This window comes from Mobula hypostoma, chromosome 5 (genome assembly GCF_963921235.1).
Source record: "Mobula hypostoma chromosome 5, sMobHyp1.1, whole genome shotgun sequence".
Lineage (NCBI taxonomy): Eukaryota > Metazoa > Chordata > Chondrichthyes > Myliobatiformes > Myliobatidae > Mobula > Mobula hypostoma.
The window spans coordinates 119,235,451-119,262,338 of NC_086101.1; the positions used below are offsets into that span (position 1 = coordinate 119,235,451).

The 26,888-nt window shown below is 54.7% G+C and overlaps 1 protein-coding gene across 6 annotated transcripts in view; it reads right to left on the reverse strand.

Annotated features, from left to right (window-relative positions):
- Positions 1-669: 669 nt before the first annotated feature.
- LOC134346970 (lysine-specific demethylase 6B-like) overlaps positions 670-26,888 on the reverse strand; it is a 235,795-nt gene continuing 209,576 nt past the window's right edge. For all 6 annotated transcript variants that reach the window (XM_063048889.1, XM_063048891.1, XM_063048892.1 and 3 more), the window contains 9 exons: positions 26,567-26,634; positions 25,348-25,419; positions 24,526-24,674; positions 23,328-23,442; positions 19,457-19,644; positions 8,886-9,027; positions 7,945-8,071; positions 4,230-4,400; positions 670-2,125 (listed from right to left, as the gene is read on the reverse strand). In XM_063048889.1, the coding sequence (XP_062904959.1) occupies positions 2,099-2,125; positions 4,230-4,400; positions 7,945-8,071; positions 8,886-9,027; positions 19,457-19,644; positions 23,328-23,442; positions 24,526-24,674; positions 25,348-25,419; positions 26,567-26,634 (1,059 nt within the window). In that variant the 3' untranslated portion in view covers positions 670-2,098. The remainder of the gene's footprint in view (positions 2,126-4,229; positions 4,401-7,944; positions 8,072-8,885; positions 9,028-19,456; positions 19,645-23,327; positions 23,443-24,525; positions 24,675-25,347; positions 25,420-26,566; positions 26,635-26,888) is intronic.

Sequence of the window (26,888 nt, forward strand, 5' to 3'; positions counted from 1 at the left end):
GGGACTGGGAAATTGCTAATGTCACTCCACTCTTTTGGAATTGATTGTTAAAGTGGAGGTTTCCGGATACTTGGAGACATGATAAAATAAGCCATAGTCAGCATGGTTTCCTCAAGGGGAAATCTTGCCTGACAGATGTTTGAATTCTTTGTGGAAATAGCAGGCAGGAGAGACAATCAGTGGATGTTGTGTACTTGGATTTCAGGGTGCCTTTGACGAGGTGCCACACATGACTCGCAGGGGTTGGTTCTGGGACCGCCTCTCTTTACAGTATACATCAGTGATCTGGATGAAGGAATTGTGGACGATACGAAGATAGTAAGAGGGGCAGGTATTGTTGAGGAAGCAGAGGACTTAAATTGGGAGAATGGGCAAGGAAGTGGCAGGTGGAATACTGTGTAGGGAAGTGTATGCTCATGCAGTTTGGTAGGAATAAAGGCATTGGCCATTTTTTAAAAGGGGGAACTAAATTAAAAAAATCTGGGGTGCAAAGGGACTTGGGAGTCCTCGTGCAGATTCCTTTAAGGTTAATTTGCAGGTTGAGCTGGGATGGACGAGATAGTCAGGGGGAAGGACCTGTTTCGGGGAGGTACATAATTCTGCCTCTCCTCACTCAGAAGGAGAAGCATCCGTAAGATTTATCCCACCCCCCGGCAGCCGGACAATTGAAGAAAAATAAATAAAGTTTATCAAAAGCTTTTATTGGTTTAGGTCAGACCATTTCACAAAGTTAAGACAATTCTGGCTCAGTTTGTATTAACAGTGCAGTAATCTTCAAAACATACCCTCGTCATAAAATCCAACAAAAAATAGTGAATCTCAAAACTTAACCTCGCATTTCGGAAATAACCCCTAGCGCAATTTTAATTATACGATTAAAAATAACAGCACACAATTCAAGGGGAAAATGAAATGAGATTGATCTGATCCAGTTGTAGGAGGGTTCTTATGGTGGAGGGGGAGACTAGGACAAGGGAAGAGGAAAAGGAGAGAGGGAAGGAGATTGGGAGAGAGGGACAAGGGAAGGGGAAGGAGAGAGATACAGAAAGGGAAGAGGGGCTAGAGGTGTGAAAAGGAAAAGGATTAAAGGACAGGATCTCAAACTTGTTGAAAGTGTTCAGTGTAATGAAGCCAAATCATTAAAAATATGTGAAAAGTCAGGGGAAAAACCATTAAGAATGAATAAATAGAAAATTTTATAAATAAAACCAAAAACTGTACATTAGAAAATTTTCTTTAAAAAAAAAATGGAGGTAAATCGAATGATTGCTGATATTGATAATTTATATGTGGGGTCCTCACTGTGGGTCTGTGTGTCTAAATCAAATTAACACAATACATAAAAACACAAACAAGCTAAGACAAAAATAATTCTTGCTATAACCCGTATTTAGCAATCCAAAACCACTTCTTAATGCTTACTTTTTTGTAATAAAAAAGTTTATTCTTAAATCCATTTTTTCTCTCTTCCTCTTCCCATCTTCGAAGGCCAAAGTGGTATTGCTGCAGCATCAAGTCATGTGATAGAGGTTCGAGAACGTAAACTGCTGGTCGCCGCTTCAGTGACAACGGGGAGGGAGGGGAGGGAAGATCATCCTGTCACACCCCTGCTTGGCGGCCATCTTGTCACACCCCCACAATGGCGGCCATCTTGTCACACCCCTGCAATGGCAGCCATCTCGTCACATCCCTGCAATGGCGGCCACCACCTTGTCACACACCGGCAGGGCAGCCATCTTGTCACACCCCTACATTGCGGCCACCTTGTTACCACACCACTGCGGGGTGACCACTGTGTCATACACCTGCGGGGCAGCCATCTTATTACAAACCCGTGGGACGGCCATCTTGTCATACACCTGTGGGTCGGTCATCTTGTTACTCCACATCATGTGGCCAATCAGCAGCTGCAGCCGCTGATGATGAGGTTGAGTAAACACGTCGCTGATTGGCTGATGTGAAATGAAAAACTCCGCCAGGTGAGGGTGGGGGGGCACGAGGCTGGTCTCTGGCAGGACAATAGGTGCAGGATGTGTAGGGCTGGGGGGTGGGAACCTCAGACAGAGAGAAGCATTTGGTATGGCTTTTGAAGAGCTGGTCATCTGGATGATGCTGACTGAGGCGCCTGGAGGGAAAGAAGGAGAGGTGGTGTAAGAAGAATCTGTCCAAGAGCCATGGCTACCTACTGTTCAACAAACGGAGGCATCACATCCAACCTCATTTAAAATAGTTCCACTAAACTCTACTATACTACAACATTTCTCATCCCAGGTCCAGTGGGAATAATCACTCCCTTCCCTTACACCCACAGCCATACTTCCCTGTCACTTTAGACCCAAAACCCAACCGCCGACACAAGAGATACTTGCTCTGGCCGGATGCGACAACTTTAAGTTCCTTGGTGTTATAATTTCAGGGGATCTGTCCTGGGCCCAGCATACAAGTGTCATTACAAAGAAGGCATGGCAGCGTCTCTTTTTTTTTAAGAAGATTGCAAAGATTCAGTATGTCATCTAAAATTCTGACAAACTTCAATAGATGTGCGGTGGAGAATATACTGGCTGGTTGCATCACAGTCTGGTATGGAAACACCAAGGACTTTAAACAGAAAATCCTACAAAAAGTAGTGGGTACAACCCAGTCCATCATGGGTGAAGCTCTTCCCACCATTGAGCACATCTACACAGAGTGTTGTCGCAGGAAAGCAGCATCCATCGTCAAGAGACCCTCTCCACCCCGGCCATGGTCTCTTCTTGCTGCTGCCCACCAGAGAGAAGGTGGGAGAGACCCAGGACCTACACCACCAGGTTCAGGAACAGTAGTTACCCCTCAACCATCAGGCTCCTGAACCAGAGGGTAACTTCACTCACCCCATCACTGAACTGTTCCCACAACCTATGGATTCACTTTCAAGGACTCTTCATCTCATGTTTTCGATAGTTATTGCTTATTTATTATTATTATTTGTTTTTTTTTGTATTTGCACAGTCTGTTGTCTTTTACATATTGGTTATTTGTCCATCTTATGTGTGGTTTTTCATTGATTCTATTGTGCTTTGGATTTACTGTGAATGCCCACAAAAAATGAATCTCAGGGTTGTCTATGGTGACATATATGCACTTTGATAATAAATTTATTTTGAAGCAGGCTATTCAACCTCACACATCAGGGTTATGGCTAATCATTTACTTCAGTGGCTTTCCTGCTTTCTAATTTCCATTAATATTCAAAAATCTATTAATCTTTGCTCTGACCTTGACAGAGACTCCACTGGATAGAGACCACCTGAAAGGGGCAGTCTGGAGCCACTGGGCAGGGCTTATCTGCTTGCTCTGAGGGCCACCTGAAGTAACTACCGCCCACCTGAGAGGGCAGTGCTGAGCTAAGAGCCACCTGAAGTACCACTACCCACCTGAGAGGGGCAGTGTTGAGCTGAGGGCCACCTGAAGTATCACCGCCCACCTGAGAGGGGCAGTGTTGAGCAACTAGCAGCAATCTCTGGCTGCAGCGCCACCGTACAGCAGCTGACAGTATTGCAGCCTCCCTCTGTCTCCCCTGAACAAGGTCTACACCACAATAGACACAAGAGATCTGCAAATGCTGAAAATATTTTATTTATTGAGATACAGTGTGGAATAGGCGTTTCTGGCCCTTTGAGCCACGCCACCCAGCAATTCCTAATATAACTGTAGCCTTGTCACTGAGTGACCAATTAACCTACTAACAGGTACGTCTGCACTGTGGGAGGAAACCAGAGCACCCAGAGGAAACCCATGCGGTCACGGGGAGAACGTACAAACTCCTTACAGAATGCTGTGGGAATTGAACCCAGGTCATCTGTACTGTAAAGCGTTGTGCTAACCACTGCGCTACCATCTAGGGAATAACAAGACGTCAGTCAATTTAGAATGGAGATGAGGAGGAACTTTTGAGCTGGAGAATGGTGAATCTGGAATTCATTGCCACAGGTGGCTGTGGAGTGCACCCAAGGCAGAGGTTGATAGATTCTTGATTGATCAGGGCATGAAGGGATACGGGGAGAAGGCAGGAGACTGGGGCTGAGAGGAAAATGGGATCAGCCCTGATGAAATGGGCCAAATGGCCTAACTCTGCTCCTACCTCCTATGGTCTCATGGAATGGTAAGCTGGACTGAAGAGCTGCTCTGATATTTGAGGGTTCCTGCCCCTCCCTTCACCCCCCCCCTCCACCAGCGACGTCCCCACTCACCAGCGTGAAGTGATCGTACACCTGCACCAGGTCGTCCATCTTGTACTGCTCCAGGATGACGACGTTGAGCAGCAGGGGGCTCCGCTGGCGGGCACAGTCCTCACAGTGCACTATGTAAGACTTGCGGCTGCCGCTACCGCTTGTGACAAAGAGAAGGTTGAAAACCTCGAGCTGTGGGGAGGGGAGAGAGAGAGGGAGAGAGAGAGAGGAGTCAGTCCATGCATCAGCGGGGAAGCCAACAGACACAACCATGCCACCTTTGACTGCACCTGCCCGCCCCTCTGATCCCAAATGTGCCAAGGCAACTAGAGTGTACCATAACTGGGGGGGAAGAGCTGCTGTTCAAGGGTGGCAGAGCGGGTAGAACTGCTAGTTCATGGCTCCAGACACCTGGCTTCGATCCCGGCCGCCAGCGGAGGAGGGAGTGGTGTGTGTGGAGTGTGTGTGTGTGGAGTGTGTGTGTGTTTGTGTGGAGTGTGTGTGTGTGTGTGTGTGTGTGTGTGTGGAGTGTGTGTGTGTGTGTGTGGGGTGTGTGTGTGTGAAGTGTGTGTGTGTGTGTGTGTATGTGTGGAGTGTATGTGTGGAGTGTGTGTGTGTGTGTGTGTGTGTACGTGCGCATGCATGCATGCATGTGTGCGTGTGTCCCCAAAAGATATAGGAATAGAATCAGGCAACTTAGCCCATCTAGTCTTCTTCCTACATTCAATCACGACTGATTATTTATCGATCCCATTTAGTGTAACACTTATCCTCCTTACTAACCAACCTCTGCCTTAAACACACTCAACCTCTAAGACTCAAGACTCCAAGGCTCAAGACTCAGCCTCCACAACTGCCTGTGGCAACAAATTCCACAGATTCACTATTGTCTGGCTGAAGAAATTCCTCCTCAGCTCTGTTCTGAAGGGATGTTCCCCTTCTCCCTCTCTCTCCCCCCATTTTAATAACTGTTCTTCCTCGTCAGCTGAGACCAGTTCTGAGGTCATTCAGAACACTGTGGCAGGGTATTACACAGTGCGCTGGGGTGGAACCACGTACAACAAGAACAGAATGCAGAGTAAAATCTAACAGTAATAGGAAAAGAGCAGTGCAGGCAGACAACAAGGGTACCAGACCATGGTGAGCTCAATAATCCACATTATCGTACTGAGGAATCTATAGTTCTGTAGGACATGATCTGCCCAGATGGATATGGTGGACCAGAGCTCCCTGGAGTGAAGGAGGCTGACGAACGTCACGAAAGAGGGATTGGAGTTGATACTAGTTTTGCATTGCGACGTGTACGGAGATACAGTGAAGAGCTGGTCTTGCACACTGTTTATACAGATCAGATCGTTACACGGTGCATTGAGGGTAAAACAGTAACAACGCAGAATGAAGTGTAACAGCCACAGAGAAAGTGCAGTGCGGGTAAACAACAAGGTGCAAGATCAGAACGAGGTAGATTGTGAGGTAATTTGTGTATTGCGTGTATTTCTCGCTGATGCCTGTAAGGAGTTTGTACTTTCTCCCTGTGACCGCGTGGATTTCCTCCGGGTGCTCTGGCTTCCTCCCACAGTCGAAGATGTCTGGGTTAGTAGGGTAAATGGTCATGTGGGTGTAATTGGGCAGCACGTTAGGCCAGAATGTGCTGTGTTCTTAAAATACATAAATATTTTACAACCCACAGGCATGGACGCCTGTAAAAATGGAGTTTGTTACCTGGGGTTGACGTGCCCTTGTCTGATCACTAACTTTCCACAACAGACTATTTACAACTTTACCCTGCAGTCCAATGACAGTGGTGGCCTTAACTGCTCCTCAGATGTCCTCGGGCCATCGAGGACACCTTCAAATGGCAGTGCCAAAAGGCAGCAGCGTCCATCGTTAAGGACCTTGCCGAGCTCGGACACCCCCTCTTGTCATCAGGGAGGAGGTCCCACACTCACAGCTTCTCTCCTTCCCCTATCAGATTCCAGAATGTTCCCTGAGCCCATGGACACTCCCTCACTGTTCCACTTTTGTCCCCTCACTCTTTATTTAATGTTTTATTGTAACTTGTAGTGACTTGATTTTTTAAAAAACATGCCTTGCACTGCCCTGCAGCCGCAAAACAACATATTTCAAAACAGTCCATGAACCCTACCTTGATCTTCCTCTTCTGAAATATTTCTTCCATTTCCTATTCTAATTTCCAATAACCTCGCTGTCTTACAAAACAACGAATTTCACAAAACAACGAATTTCACAACACACAGCAGCAATAATTAGCCTGATCTTCTGTAACAAGCTCTTCCCTCAGGCTCAGGCTGTGAGACCCTGCCACGACCGAGGTCTCCTCACTTGGACAGCAAGCCCTGTGCTGCATTTAGAATTATACATTTTTTAACTTATTTGTGCTGATATTTTGGTTTTATGTGCTGTGCGTGATACATGTTCCGTGGGTGAACTGTGATCTGCAGGAATGCCATATCGTTCAGTTGTATTTGTGTTCAGTCAGATGATAAACTTGAACTGGGGCTCTGATGGTGACAACCCCATCCCCTGTCCCGTTTCTGACATCTGGATCTGGCTCTGATGGTGACAACCCCATCCCCTGTCCCGTTTCTCACAGCTGGATCTGGCTCTGATGGTGACAACCCATCCCCTGTCCCATTTCTGACATCTGGATCTGGCTCTGATGGTGACAACCCCATCCCCTGTCCCGTTTCTCACAGCTGGATCTGGCTCTGATGGTGACAACCCCATCCCCTGTCCCGTTTCTGACATCTGGATCTGGCTCTGATGGTGACAACCCCATCCCCTGTCCCGTTTCTGACATCTGGATCTGGCTCTGATGGTGACAACCCCATCCCCTATCCCGTTTCTGACATCTGGGTCTGGCTCTGATGGTGACAACCCCATCCCCTGTCCCGTTTCTGACATCTGGATCTGGCTCTGATGGTGACAACCCCATCCCCTGTCCCGTTTCTGACATCTGGATCTGGCTCTGATGGTGACAACCCCATCCCCTGTCCCGTTTCTGACATCTGGATCTGGCTCTGATGGTGACAACCCCATCCCCTGTCCCGTTTCTGACATCTGGATCTGGCTCTGATGGTGACAACCCTCCCGGCACGCACCAAGGCTACTATTCCCTTTCAGCCGGTCAGGGGCTGGACTCTGGTGTCCGGGCGGGGGGGGGGGGTGGTGGATGGGAGAACGGGAGGGGTGTGGATGGGAGAACGGGGGTGTGTGGATGGGAGAACGGGGGGGGTGTGGATGGTAGAACGGGGGAGTGTGGATGGTAGAACGGGGGAGTGTGGATGGTAGAACGGGGGAGTGTGGATGGTAGAACGGGGGGGTGGGTGTGGATGGGAGAAAGGGGGTGTGGATGGGAGAAGGGGGGTGTGGATGGGAGAAGAGGGGGGTGTGGATGGGAGAAGAGGGGGGTGTGGATGGGAGAAGAGGCGGGTGTGGATGGGAGAAGAGGGGGGTGTGGATGGGAGAACAGGAGGGGTGTGGATGGGAGAGGGGGGGTGTGGATGGGAGAAGGGGGGTGTGGATGGGAGAAGGGGGGTGTGGATGGGAGAACGGGGGGGTGTGTGGATGGGAGAACGGGGGGGTGTGTGGATGGGAGAACGGGGGGGTGTGTGGATGGGAGAACGGGGGGGTGTGTGGATGGGAGAACGGGGGGGTGTGGATGGGAGAACGGGTGGGGGGGGTGGGTGTGGATGGTAGAACGGGGGGCCAGTACCTCACATTCGTTGCAGTAATAGGTGGGCTCCTCCTTCATCCGGCTCTGGAAGATGATCTTCTTACCGCTGTTGATGAGAGCATCGCGGAGAAGCTGACAGTGCTTCAGGGAGGTGAGCAGACAGTACCTGAGGGGTCAAAGGTGAAGGTAGAAAGCGGTCACACAGGGTCAGGGTTTCACCTTCTGAACAAACTTTCTCTTTATTGCAAACTAACGTCGACAGGGGATTAACATGTCCTACGAATGTCTCACATCCAAAGTTTTCAGCTCCATCCGCGAGGAGCACATTTCCCAGTGGCCAACGATTTTAATTCCTATCCCCATTTCCACTCTGACATGTCGATCCACGGCCTCCTCTTTTGTCATGACGAGGCCACCCTCGGGTGGAGGAGCAACACCTCGTTCTGTCTGGGTAGCCTCCGACCCGACGGCATGAGCATCCATTTCTCCTTCTGGTAATATTTTTCCCCATTTCCCTCTTCCACCGCCTATTCGCCACTCTGACCTCCTGCCCATCAGCTCTCCCTGGGTCCCACTCTCCACTCCAATCAGATTCCTTCCTCTCCAGCCCTTGACCTTCCCCCTCCCGCCCTCCGTATTCTCCCTTCCTTCTCGGCCCGGAGAAGGGTCTGGGATGAAACATCGTCTGTTCACCTATTTCCGTCGATGCACCCTGACGTGCTGAGATCCCCCAGCACTTTGTCTGTCCTGCTCTGCACAATCTCCCTGTGTCCTACAGATCGTGTTTGGGCCAGCTGGACCTGTTCCAGACGTTCACCGCCAGGTACCAAACCTCAAACCTGCAGAGGCCTCCTTATCACAGACCATTCTGTAGTTACGTAGCGAACGGAGATGGGGGGGGGGGCAAGGAGGCGAGGAGGAGGTGGAGGGGTCAGAAGAAGGGAGAGGGAGGCGGGGCCAGGAAGGGTGGAGCCTCTTACTTGATCATGCGGTAGAGGTCAGGGTCGGTGACCTTGACAGTCCTCGCTGCGTTCCAGCTGACGTGGATCATGGGGACGATAGACTTCACCTTCTTCACCTTGTTCCACTCATAGCGCTCCAGGGCCAGCTGGTACTGATAGGCTGTGGGCAGGAGAGCGAGAGCAGTCAGCCAGTGGCACAGCGCCCACGGGCGTGCCCCTTTGGGTGTTCTTGCCACCCAAAGCCTAGCCTCTGCCCCGAGCCCCTACAAGTAATTCAACTGATGTGGGCTGTTGGGGCACAGGGCAATCCAGCTGACTCGTCAACCTCAGGGGGACACTGACCCAGGGCTGGGTCACACAGACAGTGCCTGTTCACACCAGGATCAAACCCCACCTCAAAACAAACTCACAGACATGAGCATCTATCACAGCTTTAAAGGGGACATCACACACTCCCAGGGTCAGATACAGAGTGAAGTTCCCTCTACACCGTCCCATCACACACTCCCAGAGTCAGACACAGAGTGAAGTTCCCTCTACACCGTCCCATCACACACTCCCAGGGTCAGACACAGAGTGAAGCTCCCTCTACACTGTCCCATCACACACTCCCAGGGTCAGATACAGAGTGAAGCTCCCTCTACACTGTCCCATCACACACTCCCAGGGTCAGATACAGAGTGAAGCTCCCTCTACACTGTCCCATCACACACTCCCAGGGTCAGATACAGAGTGAAGCTCCCTCTACACTGTCCCATCACACACTCCCAGAGTCAGACACAGAGTGAAGTTCCCTCTACACCGTCCCATCACACACTCCCAGGGTCAGACACAGAGTGAAGCTCCCTCCACACTGTCCCATCACACACTCCCAGGGTCAGATACAGAGTGAAGCTCCCTCTACACTGTCCCATCACACACTCCCAGGGTCAGATACAGAGTGAAGCTCCCTCTACACTGTCCCATCACACACTCCCAGAGTCAGACACAGAGTGAAGTTCCCTCTACACCGTCCCATCACACACTCCCAGGGTCAGATACAGAGTGAAGCTCCCTCTACACTGTCCCATCACACACTCCCAGGGTCAGATACAGAGTGAAGCTCCCTCTACACTGTCCCATCACACACTCCCAGAGTCAGACACAGAGAGGAGCTGTGCTGACTGAGCTGGGAGAAATCGAAGGAAAACTACTGGATAAAGTTCGTGGAATACTTTGGAGGTGGCTCTAAAAGTCTCTTGGACAACTGAGTGAGTGACGGCGTTGGCGTGGAAGCTCGGTGTGGAGTTTTTGCTGCCGGTTTGGACTGGGTTTGTTGGCGGCTGCTTACTGTGTAGCTCCCAGCTGCGGCCGCTGGCAACTCGCCAGTAAGCCGGTTCGCTCCAAAACCGGAGGCAAACGCCGTCGTTTTCCCCCCATTGACATCGGGGCAACGTTCCTCCTCCATTGTTTTCCTGATTTTTCGTCCGGTGTCGGTGCCGGTGCCGGAGCATCTGGAAGGACGTTTCGGCCTCTCCCGGCCTGGGTCTCTGCAAGTCCGACGGAGCCTTTCCTGGCGCCGAGCCAGCGAGGAACTGTCGACTGCAAACTTTCCCGGCCAGTTATTCGACTCGCTCCAGGACTTCTAACTGGCACCGCCGCAAAATTCTCGGACTGGAAAGAGCGCCAGCATGCCGGACCGGTCTCCAGGGAGTCGCGGGCCTTCGGGGAGTTACGCAAGGGCGGCTGCCTCCCCGGCCTCGGACAACGCCCTGTTTCGGTCGGTGAAGGTGGAACGTGGGGTGCAATGTATTTTGCGCCCTGGAATGACACTAGAAAAGTGTACGGAGGCAATGGAGGACCTTGTGGGGAAAGGTGGTATTCTGGCCACCGAGAAGGAGTTCGGAAAGGCGGTGTTCTATCTGGTGAATGAAGAGCTAGTGCACCGGGCCCTAAGCAGGGGAGTCACGGTGGACAACATCTTTTTACCTATGGAGCTGGTGACGGCCCCCACGCAACGTATCGTGCTTGGGCATGTTAAGCCTTTCATTCCAAATGAGGACTTGCTTCCCCCACTGGCCCGTTTAGGGCAAGTAAGGTCGGAGATTACTGCCATCCGACACAAATTTAAGAGACGCACCCTCCGCACCGTAATCTCTTTCCGGCGTCAGGTTTTCATGCAGCTGGAAAGGGAGGACGATGTTGAGGGCCGCTTTACTGTCCGGCACGAGGGAGTAGATTATCAGGTGTACTGGAGCTCCGAGCGCCCACGGTGCCATGCGTGCAGGGAGGTGGGGCACTTTCGGAGGGACTGTCCTGCCGCCCGGAACCCGAGGGAGCCCACTTCGGGCACCAGTGCCGCAGCTACCTCTGCCCCTGATCCTACTCCTGCGCGTGCGCCTGCACCTGCATCTGACCCTGACCCTGCCCCCGCCCGTGATCCTGCCCCAGCCCCTCACCCTGCCCCTACCCCTACCCCTGTCCCTACTTCTACGGTTGGGTCGGTCCCTGCTCCTCTCCCTGTAGTTCAGGTGGGGGACGGGGTGGAGTCTGTGCGGAGTAAGAAGGCAAAGGGGAAATCCAAACATAGTAAGAAGCGGGCCTTTGAGGCCGCAGAGCTCACACCCATTTCGTCTGAAGTGGAGCGTGGGGCTCGGGGAGGTGCGCAAGCAGACGGGGCGATGGAAACAGAAGGCGCCGCCCCATCGGTGAAGCCTGCACCTGTGTGCTCCTCCAGCGTGAAGAGGAGAAGGGAACGTTCCCACAAGAGGGCAGGGGATGTAGATGCGGGGGAGTCCCAGGAAGGGGTGGGAATCCGGGTAGGGGTTGGTTCTAAACCTGAGTCCTCAGATGTAGCCACCAGTCCTGGGGTAGATGGTGTGGTTGTGCAAAAAGCTTGTGATAGGCCTGTTTGCACAAATGAGGCAGCCCTGGAGGCCTCCACCCAGGACCTACAAGTCAGCGCCTCTCTGGAGGCCAGTGTACCGAATAGTGTAAGAGGAGACGAGGCAAAGCTCTCTCATTCTCAGCACCAGGCGGCTTATGAATCCCTTGGACCAAAGGTGCCGGGTTCCCCTCTATGCCTGCCCCCTAGGGAGGACGATATTCTGTGCACATCGACCCCAGCAATAAATGACTTGCAGGGAGTCCCTGGGGATTGTCTCTCCACTGTCGCAAATGTGGATGAGGCTGATGCGACGGTGGAGCAGGCAGGTAAGAGCGAGGTGCCCGCTGCGCGGTGTGGGTCGCAGGCGCAGCCATCTATTGGAACATGCGGGGAGGCCGATGGGGATTCTGTCTGCAGTGACGGGTTGGAGGGGGACTCTTTCGATAGTGAAACAATGGACATCCTCACCCCTCCTGAGAAATCCCCATTGATACCTGTAGAGGAAATTAAGCATTTCATTCTCACCTCTGAGGGTGCCAAGCACCGGCCTCAGCTAGCCTCGCTTCGCTGGCCCAGCATGCCGAGGCTGGTGAGGTCCCTGCGAGTCATCCTCAGACGAAAGGGAAAGGGAAAGAGGAATGCGGTGGTGGGGAACGACAGACGGCAACTAAAATCTTTCCTGGATGACCTAGTAAGGGACATCAGAGGGAGAAGCAGCCTCGCTCCAACGGGGGATGGTGGGTCACAGGGTGTTGCTGGTACCGCTCGAGCCCGGAAAGCAAAAGGTATCCTTGCTTTCTTTCCGGACAGTGTGGTGGAAGGCGCCTCCGCTCTCACCGAAATGGGCGCAGCTGCTGAGACCTAGTGTGTTCCCGCCATGAAGCTTACCATAGCTAGTCTCAATGTAAACGGCAGCAGGGGTCCTCTTCGCAGGCATAACAATCTCTCAGTCCTCAGGGATGGGCGGTATACGGTGAGTTTCCTGCAGGAAACCCATACCATCCCTGGGGACGAGTCTGCTTGGCTCCTGGAGTGGCAGGGCGGGGTCTACATGAGCCACCTCAGCTCCATTTCTAGCGGGGTGGCGATCCTGTTGGCCCCGACCTTCCAGCCAGTAATTGAAAGAGTCCAAGACGTTGTGCCCGGCCGTCTGCTCCACCTGGTTGTGCGCCTGGATGGCGTACCATTGCATTTTATCAATGTGTACGCTCCCAGGCGCGGTGTGATGCAGACGCGCCTATTCTGTCAGCTGTCCACCCTGCTGAGCTCCATCGATCCGGGGGACTGCGTAATCCTCGGGGGAGATTTCAATTGTACCCTCGAGGCGGAGGACCGTTCGGGCCTCCAACGCGACCCAGCATCAGCAAAAAAGTTAAAGGAGCTAGTCGGCTCCTTTGACTTGGTGGACAGCTGGCGGAATTTTCACCCCAACTCTAGCGCCTTCTCGAGAAGGTCTAGAGAAGGAGGTTCCAGGATAGACCGCATTTACATCTCTCGGGCCTACGCCTCCCGCGTGTCGGCGTCCTCCATGCGGCCAGTGTCGTGCTCGGATCATCACCTTGTGTGGATGGAATTTATTCCACTACACCCTCGGGTGGGATCCGGGTATTGGCATTTTAACAACCGGCTGCTGGAGGACAGCCGTTTCCGGGATTCGTTCCGAGCGTTCTGGGTCTCCTGGAAGGAGAGGCGGAGAGAGTTCTGCTCCCTACGGCTATGGTGGGATGTGGGCAAAGCCCACATCCGGTTTTTATGTCGGGAGTACACTAGGGGGTCGACCAAAGGGCGGGGCTCTGAGATTGAGCGGCTTGAGAGAGCGTTGCTTGACCTGGAGTCCCGCCTCGGTCCGACCACTGGAGACCAGCAGCTGTGGCAGGAATACCAGGAGAAGAAGGACGCACTAAGGGACTTGCAGCTTCAGCAGTCCCGAGGTGCGTACGTGAGGTCACGGATCCAAATGCTGCAGGATTTGGACCGTGGCTCACCCTTCTTCTACTCGTTGGAGAGGTGGCGGGGAGTTCAAAAGCAGCTAGTGGAATTGCTGGCTGCCGATGGCTCCTCCATCACGGACCCTGATGGAATTAACAACGAGGTCCGTTCATTCTATCGGTCCTTATTCTCGCCTGATCCGTCAAATGCGGAGGCGTGCAATGAGGTCTGGAAGGATTTGCCTAAGGTCAGTCCAGAGGATGCAGTGCGTCTGGATGCCCCCCTGACTCGGGAGGAGCTGTCCACTGCCCTTCGGCAACTCCGGAGGGGCAAGTCCCCTGGTTTGGATGGACTGAGTGTTGAGTTTTATCAGGCTTTTTGGGATGTCCTGGGGGATGATTACAGCCTTGTCCTAGGGGAGAGCCTAGCCACCGGAGAAATGCCCCTCTCATGGCGAAGAGCTGTTGTGGTCCTACTGCCCAAGAAGGGAGACCTCCGCCTGCTAAAGAACTGGCGGCCGGTCTCCCTCTTGTGCGCGGACTACAAGATCTTCGCCCGGGCAATGGCCAACCGTCTGGGTTCGGTAATTGGACAGGTGGTCCATCCTGACCAATCTTACACGGTCCCGGGCCGCTCCATCCAGGACAATGTCCACCTAGTACGGGACCTGATCCACCTGCTCCAGGAGACTGGGACCCCGGCAGCGTTTCTTTCTCTTGACCAGGAGAAGGCGTTTGACCGGGTGGACCACAGTTTCCTGCTGGGCACCCTGCAGGCTTTTGGGCTCGGACCACACTTTGTGGCCCGAGTTCGGCTCCTGTACTCTGCCGCAGAGTGCCTAGTTAAGATCAACGGATCACTGACAGGACCTATCCACTTCCGAAGAGGAGTGCGTCAAGGGTGCCCCATGTCCGGTCAACTGTATGCGATCTGTGTCGAGCCATTCCTCGGCCTTCTTCGGCGAAGGCTGACAGGTCTGGTTCTGCGCGAACCGGACATGAGGGTCGTCCTCTCGGCCTACGCCGATGACGTACTCCTCATGATGACAGACCCCTGTGACCTGCGGAGGATGCGCGAGTGCCAAGATGTTTTCTCGGCGGCATCCTCCGCCAGGATCAACTGGGCGAAATGTTCCGGACTCTTAGTAGGCCAGTGGCAGGTGGACTCCCTGCCGGAGGAGATGAGAGCTTTTGAGTGGAGCACCAGACGTCTTCTCTATCTGGGAGTCTACCTGAGTCCTTCTGGGGAGACCTGGCTGGCGAACTGGCAGGACCTGGAGACAAAGGTCATGGCCCGGCTTGGGCGCTGGTCAGGCCTTCTCAGGGTGCTTTCCTATCGAGGCAGGGTGGTGGTCATAAACCAGCTGGTGGCCTCCATGTTGTGGTACCGGATGGTCACCTTGGCCCCCCCTGCCCCTTTTGTTGCGAGAATGCAGAGGAAGCTGGTGGACTTCTTCTGGGGAAACAGGAAACACTGGGTCTCTGCAGCGGTTCTGAGTCTCCCAGTAGGAGAGGGCGGACAGTCGCTGGTGTGTGTACGCACACGACTGGCGGCTCTCCGCCTCAGGACTCTGCAGAGATTCCTGTACGCCGAGCGCCCTCCCAGGTGGCACGTGTTGGCGACTTTCTTCCTCCGGAGGGGCTGCTGCCTTCACGAAGATATGCAGCTACCACCGGCAGGCGTCAGCCGTGCTGCTTTGCAGAGGCTGCCCGGCTTCTATCAGGACCTACTGAGAGTCTGGAACATGGTTGCCTCAGGCCGGGAATCCCCTCCTCTGGCAGAGGGCGGGGTCCTGGCCGACCCTTGCCCTGCCTCAGCGGATGTCGGTGCGGCTCAGGTGTGTGGATCGACTCAAGCTGAGCTGCTCGTCGGGCCCAGGCCCCGCAGCCTTACCCGAGAGACGAATCCACACAACTTGAGCCGTCTTTCATCGACACCCACAATCCCATTCAGGGATGCAGGCAGGAGGTACCTTTATGGGCTGCTGCTCCACACCCTCCACTTCCTAGCCTTTGTCCACCGTCCCGACACGCCATGGCGGTCGGTCTGTCCACCTGGAGGTGAGGGGGGTCCCCAATGGAAGTCCCTTTACAAGGGAGTCCTCCCCATGCACCTTGGGGATCTCGGCTGGAGGGTGCTGCATAAAGCGGTGCCCTGCAATAAGTTCTTTAGTCTGTACACGGATCTCCCAGCCGCGTGTCACTTCTGCGGGCTGGAGGAGACCGTGTACCACATGTACGTGGAGTGTGTGAGGCTGCAGCCCCTTTTCGCGTTTTTGCGTGGGCTGCTTCTCGCCTTCTGGTTGCATTTCAGTCCCACCCTATTTATATATGGTCATCCAGTAAGGAGGGGGGCACAGAGGGATGAGGATGTCCTTGTCAACTTGCTCCTGGGGCTGGCGAAAATTGCCATCCGTGGCTCCTGGAAAAGGGTGGCAGGAGGTTCTCCCCGGGCGGACTGCCTGGCTATGTTTAGGGGGTATGTTCGTGCCCGGGTGAACATTGAAAAGGAATACGCACAGTCCACGGCGACCGTAGAGGTGTTCCGGGACCGTTGGGCTCCGCGGGGTGTAAATGCCATCATTGATGAGGATGGCAATATATTGGTTTAAGATGTATTGTCTGTTTGTAGTGTAGTAAATATGTTAGTCACTGGGTTTGTAAATATTGTATAGCACCGACATTTGTAATAAAGAATTTTGTAAAAAAAAAAAAAAAAAGGGTCAGACGCAGAGTGAAGCTCCCTCTACACCGTCCCATCACACACTCCCAGGGTCAGATGCAGAGTGAAGCTCCCTTTACACCGTCCCATCACACACTCCCAGGGTCAGACGCAGAGTGAAGCTCGCTCTACACCGTCCCATCACACACTCCCAGGGTCAGACGCAGAGTGAAGCTCCCTCTACACTGTCCCATCACACACTCCCAGGGTCAGACGCAGAGTGAAGCTCCCTCCACACTGTCCCATCACACACTCCCAGGGTCAGACGCAGAGTGAAGCTCCCTCCACACTGTCCCATCACACACTCCCAGGGTCAGACACAGAGTGAAGCTCCCTCTACACCGTCCCATCACACACTCCCAGGGTCAGACGCAGAGTGAAGCTCCCTCTACACCGTCCCATCACACAGTCCCAGGGTCAGACGCACAGTGAAGCTCCCTCTACACTGTCCCATCACACACTCCCAGGGTTGCGAGAATGCAGAGGAAGCTGGTGGACTTCTTCTGGGGAAACAGGAAACACTGGGTCTCTGCAGCGGTTCTGAGTCTCCCAGTAGGAGAGGGCGGACAGTCGCTGGTGTGTGTACGCACACGACTGGCGGCTCTCCGCCTCAGGACTCTGCAGAGATTCCTGTACGCCGAGCGCCCTCCCAGGTGGCACGTGTTGGCGACTTTCTTCCTCCGGAGGGGCTGCTGCCTTCACGAAGATATGCAGCTACCACCGGCAGGCGTCAGCCGTGCTGCTTTGCAGAGGCTGCCCGGCTTCTATCAGGACCTACTGAGAGTCTGGAACATGGTTGCCTCAGGCCGGGAATCCCCTCCTCTGGCAGAGGGCGGGGTCCTGGCCGACCCTTGCCCTGCCTCAGCGGATGTCGGTGCGGCTCAGGTGTGTGGATCGACTCAAGCTGAGCTGCTCGTCGGGCCCAGGCCCCGCAGCCTTACCCGAGAGACGAATCCACACAACTTGAGCCCTCTTTCATCGACACCCACAATCCCATTCAGGGATGCAGGCAGGAGGTACCTTTATGGGCTGCTGCTCCACACCCTCCACTTCCTAGCCTTTGTCCACCGTCCCGACACGCCATGGCGGTCGGTCTTTCCACCTGGAGGTGAGAGGGGTCCCCAATGGAAGTCCCTTTACAAGGGAGTCCTCCCCATGCACCTTGGGGATCTCGGCTGGAGGGTGCTGCATAAAGCGGTGCCCTGCAATAAGTTCTTTAGTCTGTACACGGATCTCCCAGCCGCGTGTCACTTCTGCGGGCTGGAGGAGACCGTGTACCACATGTACACGGAGTGTGTGAGGCTGCAGCCCCTTTTCGCGTTTTTGCGTGGGCTGCTTCTCGCCTTCTGGTTGCATTTCAGTCCCACCCTATTTATATATGGTCATCCAGTAAGGAGGGGGGCACAGAGGGATGAGGATGTCCTTGTCAACTTGCTCCTGGGGCTGGCGAAAATTGCCATCCGTGGCTCCTGGAAAAGGGTGGCAGGAGGTTCTCCCCGGGCGGACTGCCTGGCTATGTTTAGGGGGTATGTTCGTGCCCGGGTGAACATTGAAAAGGAATACGCACAGTCCACGGCGACCGTAGAGGTGTTCCGGGACCGTTGGGCTCCACGGGGTGTAAATGCCATCATTGATGAGGATGGCAATATATTGGTTTAAGATGTATTGTCTGTTTGTAGTGTAGTAAATATGTTAGTCACTGGGTTTGTAAATATTGTATAGCACCGACATTTGTAATAAAGAATTTTGTAAAAAAAAAGAGTCAGACACAGAGTGAAGCTCCCTCTACACTGTCCCATCACACACTCCCAGAGTCAGACACAGAGTGAAGCTCCCTCTACACTGTCCCATCACACACTCCCAGGGTCAGACGCAGAGTGAAGCTCCCTCTACACTGTCCCATCACACACTCCCAGGGTCAGACGCAGAGTGAAGCTCCCTCTACACTGTCCCATCACACGCTCCCAGGGTCAGACGCAGAGTGAAGCTCCCTCCACACTGTTCCATCACACGCTCCCAGGGTCAGACGCAGAGTGAAGCTCCCTCCACACTGTTCCATCACACGCTCCCAGGGTCAGACGCAGAGTGAAGCTCCCTCCACACTGTCCCATCACACACTCCCAGGGTCAGACGCAGAGTGAAGCTCCCTCCACACTGTCCCATCACACACTCCCAGGGTCAGACGCAGAGTGAAGCTCCCTCCACACCGTCCCATCACACACTCCCAGGGTCAGACGCAGAGTGAAGCTCCCTCCACACTGTCCCATCACACACTCCCAGGGTCAGACACAGAGTGAAGCTCCCTCTACACTGTCCCATCACATACTCCCAGGGTCAGACACAGAGTGAAGCTCCCTCTACACCGTCCCATCACACACTCCCAGGGTCAGACACAGAGTGAAGCTCCCTCTACACTGTCCCATCACACAGTCCCAGGGTCAGACACAGAGTGAAGCTCCCTCTACCCTGTCCCATCACACAGTCTCAGGGTCAGACACAGAGTGAAGCTCCCTCCACACTGTCCCATCACACACTCCCAGGGTCAGACACAGAGTGAAGCTCCCTCTACACTGTCCCATCACACACTCCCAGGGTCAGACACAGAGTGAAGCTCCCTCTACACTGTCCCATCACACACTCCCAGGGTCAGACACAGAGTGAAGCTCCCTCTACACTGTCCCATCACACAGTCCCAGGGTCAGACACAGAGTGAAGCTCCCTCTGCACTGTCCCATCACACACTCCCAGGGTCAGACACAGAGTGAAGCTCCCTCTACACTGTCCCATCACACACTCCCAGGATCAGACACAGAGTGAAGCTCTCTCTGCAGATGACATTCTGTAAGGGAACAGGGCTGAAAGCTGTCTCCTAGTCTCAGGTGTGAGAGGAGGGAGGTTTAATTTGGGCTCATGGGTGGCTGTGGCATTGGCTGATGCCCAGGCCTGGGGCAGGAGGGGCTGGACAATGGCCCCACCTCCACAGACCAGGATGCTGACCTCACTGGTGCTTGCCAGCGCGAGAACGGAACCCCACCCCCCTGCAGCCCCCGTGTCCCCCGCAGGCCGTGCTCACCGGTCAGGGGCCCCACATTCCAGGCGATGTTGTTGCACCAGCCCGTGGCTTGGACCCAGTGCACCGTGCCGGCATTGATCCACACCAGGTCGCCGGGCCGCTGGATGAATCGGTACACCGGGATCTTGGCCGCATACAGGTCCTCCAGCACTGGCCACCATGAGCCTGTCAGGTAGTCCACGTTGTGCCTGCAGGAGAGACAGAAGGGACACGTCATTTCCTTTACAGCTCTCGTGGTGGCTCGGTGGTGTACTGGGCAGAGGCTCTGGATCCCAGCCCCAGAGACCAGGCTCCAGGCTGACCTCCAGCGCTGTGTGTGTGTCTGCCTCGACGTGTGTGCCTGATTGTCCCTGTCTCTGTGTACATATCCCTGTCAAGTTTGGTCGATGATGAGGAGGAGGAATTGGGGAGCGGTCATATCCGATTGGCCAGTGGAGGACCTGCCTCAGTAGTGTTAATGCAAATATAACACGAAATTCAACTGGGGCTTGGCCCCAACCCTCGAGGGTCCCGTGCTGAGTTGAGGCTGAGTTGATAAATGTGTTTGTAAGATTCCACTATGTGGTCGCCCCGTTTACAGGGGGCACGTGCAGGCTTTTGAAAGCATGCAGAAGAGGTTCATCAGGATTAGAGCGTAGAATCTCTAAGGAGAGTGTGGACAAACGATGGTTGCGTTGTAGTCGTATCGTAGTTACAAAGCAATCACCAATTACCATGGAACTAATGTTGCCATGGAATTTTAAACAGTATCAGGTTGCACACACTCACTGACGGTACACCAACGTGTGAGACAGTTACCGTCACAAAAGGAACTGCAAAACAACTGCTGTTGTCATGGGTGTAGGAAAGCAGAGCTCTGACCTCTGGGTGTGTGTGGGACGGAGTCCTGTGATCTCTGGGTGTTGGATGGAGGAACTGTGCTCTCTGGGTGTTGGACGGTGGAACTGTGATCTCTGGGTGTTGGACGGTGGAACTGTGATCTCTGGGTGTGTGTGGGATGGAGGAACTGTGATCTCTGGGTGTTGGATGGAGGAACTGTGATCTCTGGGTGTGGGACAGTGGAACTGTGATCTCTGGGTGTGGGATGGAGGAACTGTGCTCTCTGGGTGTTGGACGGTGGAACTGTGATCTCTGGGTGTTGGACGGTGGAACTGTGATCTCTGGGTGTGTGTGGGATGGAGGAACTGTGATCTCTGGGTGTTGGATGGAGGAACTGTGATCTCTGGGTGTGGGGCAGTGGAACTGTGATCTCTGGGTGTGGGAGAGTGGAACTGTGATCCCTGGGTGTTGGATGAAGGAACTGTGATCTCTGGGTGTGGGACGGTGGAACTGTGATCTCTGGATGTGGGACGGTGGAACTGTGATCTCTGGGTGTGGGACAGTGGAGCTGTGATCTCTGGCTGTGTGTGGGATGGAGGAACTGTGATCTCTGGGTGTGAGATGGAGGAACTGTGATCTCTGGGTGTGTGTGGGATGGAGGAACTGTGATCTCTGGGTGTGGGACGGTGGAACTGTGATCTCTGGATGTGTGTGGGATGGAGGAACTGTGATCTCTGGGTGTTGGACGGTGGAACTGTGATCTCTGGGTGTTGGACGGTGGAACTGTGATCTCTGGGTGTGTGTGGGATGGAGGAACTGTGATCTCTGGGTGTTGGATGGAGGAACTGTGATCTCTGGGTGTGGGAAGGTGGAACTGTGATCTCTGGGTGTGGGACGGAGTCCTGTGATCTCTGGGTGTGGGATAGAGTCCTGTGATCTCTGGGTGTGGGATAGAGTCCTGTGATCTCTGGGTGTGGGATAGAGTCCTGTGATCTCTGGGTGTGGGATAGAGTCCTGTGATCTCTGGGTGTGGGATAGAGTCCTGTGATCTCTGGGTGTGGGACGGTGGAGCTGTGATCTCTGGCTGTGTGTGGGATGGAGGAACTGTGATCTCTGGGTGTGAGATGGAGGAATTGTGATCTCTGGGTGTGTGTGGGATGGAGGAACTATGATCTCTGGGTGTGGGATGGAGGAACTGTGATCTCTGGGTGTGGGACAGTGGAGCTGTGATCTCTGGCTGTGTGTGGGATGGAGGAACTGTGATCTCTGGCTGTGTGTGGGATGGAGGAACTGTGATCTCTGGGTGTGTGTGGGATGGAGGAACTGTGATCTCTGGGTGTGGGACGGTGGAACTGTGATCTCTGGGTGTGGGACGGGGTCCTGTGATCTCTGGGTGTGGGACGGTGGAGCTGTGATCTCTGGCTGTGTGTGGGATGGAGGAACTGTGATCTCTGGGTGTGAGATGGAGGAACTGTGATCTCTGGGTGTGTGTGGGATGGAGGAACTGTGATCTCTGGGTGTGGGACGGTGGAACTGTGATCTCTGGATGTGTGTGGGATGGAGGAACTGTGATCTCTGGGTGTTGGACGGTGGAACTGTGATCTCTGGGTGTTGGACGGTGGAACTGTGATCTCTGGGTGTGTGTGGGATGGAGGAACTGTGATCTCTGGGTGTTGGATGGAGGAACTGTGATCTCTGGGTGTGGGAAGGTGGAACTGTGATCTCTGGGTGTGGGACGGAGTCCTGTGATCTCTGGGTGTGGGATAGAGTCCTGTGATCTCTGGGTGTGGGATAGAGTCCTGTGATCTCTGGGTGTGGGATAGAGTCCTGTGATCTCTGGGTGTGGGATAGAGTCCTGTGATCTCTGGGTGTGGGATAGAGTCCTGTGATCTCTGGGTGTGGGACGGTGGAGCTGTGATCTCTGGCTGTGTGTGGGATGGAGGAACTGTGATTTCTGGGTGTGAGATGGAGGAACTGTGATCTCTGGGTGTGTGTGGGATGAAGGAACTATGATCTCTGGGTGTGGGATGGAGGAACTGTGATCTCTGGGTGTGGGACGGTGGAACTGTGATCTCTGGGTGTGGGACAGTGGAGCTGTGATCTCTGGCTGTGTGTGGGATGGAGGAATTGTGATCTCTGGCTGTGTGTGGGATGGAGGAACTGTGATCTCTGGGTGTGTGTGGGATGGAGGAACTGTGATCTCTGGGTGTGGGACGGTGGAACTGTGATCTCTGGATGTGTGTGGGATGGAGGAACTGTGATCTCTGGGTGTTGGACGGTGGAACTGTGATCTCTGGGTGTGTGTGGGATGGAGGAACTGTGATCTCTGGGTGTTGGATGGAGGAACTGTGATCTCTGGGTGTGGGAAGGTGGAACTGTGATCTCTGGGTGTGAGATGGAGGAACTGTGATCTCTGGGTGTGTGTGGGATGGAGGAACTGTGATCTCTGGGTGTTGGATGGAGGAACTGTGATCTCTGGGTGTGGGAAGGTGGAACTGTGATCTCTGGGTGTGAGATGGAGGAACTGTGATCTCTGGGTGTGTGTGGGATGGAGGAACTGTGATCTCTGGGTGTGGGATGGAGGAACTGTGATCTCTGGGTGTTGGATGGAGGAACTGTGATCTCTGGGTGTGGGAAGGTGGAACTGTGATCTCTGGGTGTGAGATGGAGGAACTGTGATCTCTGGGTGTGTGTGGGATGGAGGAACTGTGATCTCTGGGTGTGGGATGGAGGAACTGTGATCTCTGGGTGTTGGATGGAGGAACTGTGATCTCTGGGTGTGTGTGGGATGGAGGAACTGTGATCTCTGGGTGTTGGATGGAGGAACTGTGATCTCTGGGTGTGGGAAGGTGGAACTGTGATCTCTGGGTGTGAGATGGAGGAACTGTGATCTCTGGGTGTGTGTGGGATGGAGGAACTGTGATCTCTGGGTGTGTGTGGGATGGAGGAACTGTGATCTCCGGGTGTTGGATGGAGGAACTGTGATCTCTGGGTGTGGGACAGTGGAGCTGTGATCTCTGGGAAACCACAGTGAAACAAGGGATGGCCTTACCTGTCACAAAAGTCACTGATCTGTTCCCAATACGCCTCAGGCACAGCGAACCATTCACAGTCCCCGGGACCAATGTTGATGTTGACCGAGCAGAAGTTGTTGTTCTCCTGGTGCCCTGTGGTGGTGCAAAGGTTAACTGTGACATCACGTACTGACCGTACAGCGGTAGATGAGGGACACGGCTTCTTCACAGTTGGAGCAGTGGGCAGGGTCACTGTGTGTGTGTGTGCGCGTGCGTGGGGGAGAGTTTGAGAGAGAGAGCAAAAGCACGAGAGAGAGAGTGTAAGAGAGTATAGAAGTGTGTGAAAGAGAGAGAGCGCGAGAGAGAGAGTGAGAGAGCGAGAGAGCGAGCTAGAGAGAGAGAGACAGAGATAGAGACAGAGACAGAGACAGACAGACACACTGTCTGTTTGTGTGGAGTTTGCAAGCTCCCCCTGTGATTGCGTGTTTTCCCCCAGTGCTCTGGTTCCCTCTCACGTGAAATAACATGAGGGGTTGGTGGTTTAATTGGCACTGTAAATTACCCCCTGGTGAGTGGGTGGGGAGGGATCAGGGAGGAGGGAGGGGGAGAGAGACGAGGGAAGAGTGAGGGGCAAGGAGAGGGTGGAGGGAAGAGTGAGTGGCAAGAGCGGAGGGAAGAGTGAGTGGCAAGAGCGGAGGGAAGAGGAGTGACAGCAGAGGGAAGAGGAGTGACAGCAGAGGGAAGAGGGTGAGAGCAGAGTGAAGAGGGTGAGAACGGAGGGAAGAGGGTGAGAGTGGAGGGAAGAGGGAGGGGGAGAGCGGAGGGAAGAGGGAGGGGGAGAGCGGAGGGAAGAGGGAGGGGGAGAGCGGAGGGAAGAGGGAGGGGAGAGCAGAGGGAAGAGGGAGGGGAGAGCGGAGGGGAGGGGAGAGCGGAGGGGAGGAGGAGAGCGAGGGAAGAGGGAGGGGGAGGGAAGAGGGAGGGGGAGGGAAGAGGGAAGAGTGATGGGGAGAGTGGAGGGAAGAGGGAGAGTGGAGGGAAGAGGGAGGGGGAGAGCGTGGGAAGAGGGAGGGGGAGAGCAGAGGGAAGAGGGAGGGGGAGAGCGGAGGGAAGAGGGAGGGGGAGATGGAGGAGAGGAGAGTCAGATGGGAAGAGGGAGGGGGATGGAACAGGGGCAGATGTGGAGATGGAGTTGGCGGAGTGAGGAAGGAAGGAAGGAAATGTGGGGGTGAGGCCCACCTGGAGTCCGGCTGCCTGGTACCTTCATGTAGAGCTGAACTGTGTTCATCCCGTAGATGGTGTGACCGACGTGGCTCAGCATGTTCCCGCTGGATGAGACCCGCATGAAGGCCGGCAACTTCAGCAGCTCCTGTAATTGTGGCTTCCAGCTGCAGAGAGAGGGTGGGGGAGAGTGAGGGGGTGCACTTCACACAGCTCAGGGCAAGCCCCCACTGTAGTAATAAGAGGAGCTTCACTCTGTGTCTGACCCTGGGAGTGTGTGATGGGACAGTGTAGAGGGAGCTTCACTCTGTGTCTGACCCTGGGACTGTGTGATGGGACAGTGTAGAGGGAGCTTCACTCTGTGTCTGACCCTGGGAGTGTGTGATGGGACAGTGTAGAGGGAGCTTCACTCTGTGTCTCACCCTGGGAGTGTCGGGAGGGAGAGGGAATTTTTTTGCAGTGTGAAAAGCTAACATCGTGTTGCTGGAAGGAATGTGGGTGAGGATGGAGCACGTTTCGCCCACCTGTGTGACAATGTGCAATCTCAACAGAATCTGTTCCCACACAGGGATGCTTCCCAGTGGGGACATGGGAAACTCCTCTCCTCCTGGGATCAACCCGAGAGCTTCTTTGGTAGGACGTCGGTGTGAAGCTGAGTGAGGTTCCCTCTCAAATCCCAATGACGTGTAGGGTCAGTGGTTTAATCGGCCACTGTAATGGTGTGGGTGAGGGGTGGAATCTCAGGGTCACTTGGGAAGCTTGATGTGACAGCCTCCGGTGTTGCACCCTCCCACCTCCCCCGCGCCCGGTGCGGTTTAAGTCAACAGCGAGGTTACTCACAGCTTGGGGTCGGAGAGGTCGATGTTGGTGCCAAACTTGATCACTTTCAGTGGCACCTGCGGTCCACTCTCACTGCGGGGAGAGCAGAGTCAGTACAATGGGAAATGGCCACACCAGCCCCCTTGTCTCCTCGTCCCTCCACCTCGCTGCCAGCCCTCCTATTCCCTTCCCGTCTCTCAATTCCCCATATTTCATACACTCTGCCACGCTAACGCACCTCCCTCACCCCCTCCACCCTCCATAATCTCCTCCCCATCACATTCCTCTTCACCCCAACCCAGTCACTGCCTTCCCTTGTCACCCACCCACAGACCACAAGTCATCCAGTTACCCATTCCCCTCGCCCAGTTACCCACTCCCCTCGCCCAGTTACCCACTCCCCTCGCCCAGTTACCCACCTCGCCCAGTTACCCACTCCCCTCGTCCAATTACCCACTCCCCTCGTCCAGTTACCCACTCCCGTCGCCCAGTTACCCACTCTCCTCGCCCAGTTACCCACTCTCCTCTCCCAGTTACCCACTCCCCTCGCCCAGTTACCCACTCCCCTCGTCCAGTTACCCACCTCGCCCAGTTACCCACTCCCCTCGTCCAATTACCCACCTCGCTCAGTTACCCACTCCCCTCGTCCAATTACCCACTCCCCTCGCCCAGTTACCCACTCCCGTCGCCCAGTTACCCACTCCCGTCGCCCAGTTACCCACTCTCCTCGCCCAGTTATCCATTCCCATCGCCCAGTTACCCACTCCCCTCGTCCAATTACCCACTCCCCTCGTCCAATTACCCACCTCGCCCAGTTACCCACTCCCATCGCCCAGTTACCCACTCCCCTCGTCCAGTTACCCACTCCCCTCGTCCAGTTACCCACTCCCTTCGTCCAGTTACCCACCTCGCCCAGTTACCCACTCCCCTCGTCCAATTACCCACCTCGCCCAGTTACCCACTCCCATCGCCCAGTTACCCACTCCCCTCGTCCAGTTACCCACCTCGCCCAGTTACCCACTCCCCTCGTCCAATTACCCACCTCGCCCAGTTACCCACTCCCATCGCCCAGTTACCCACTCCCCTCGCCCAGTTACCCACTCCCCTCGTCCAATTACCCACCTCGCCCAGTTACCCACTCCCCTCACCCAGTTACCCACTCCCCTAGTCCAATTACCCACTTTCCTTGTCCAATCACCCACTCCCCACTGTCGGTCTCCGGGTGTGCGTGTGGCCGTACCTGTTTGTGGTCGGGGCAGGCCTCTCCGCCTCGGGCTCCGGCTCATCCTCGTCACTTTCCTTGTCCTCCTGCCAGTGATAAGGATGGGGGGAGGGGGAGGGGTGGGGTCTGGGTCAGTCCAAGCTGGGAGCAAAAATACCCGACGGCTCCCCGCCCCCAACTTCACTAGCTACGTACTACGCCTCGCCATTCATCTTTGGTCCCCATCCCCACCCACACACCCTCTCCCCTGTCTCCCCCACTCCCTCTGCCCATCTCCCCCTCCCCATCTCCACCCACACACTCTCTCCCATCTCCCCCACTCCCTCTGCCCCTCCCCATC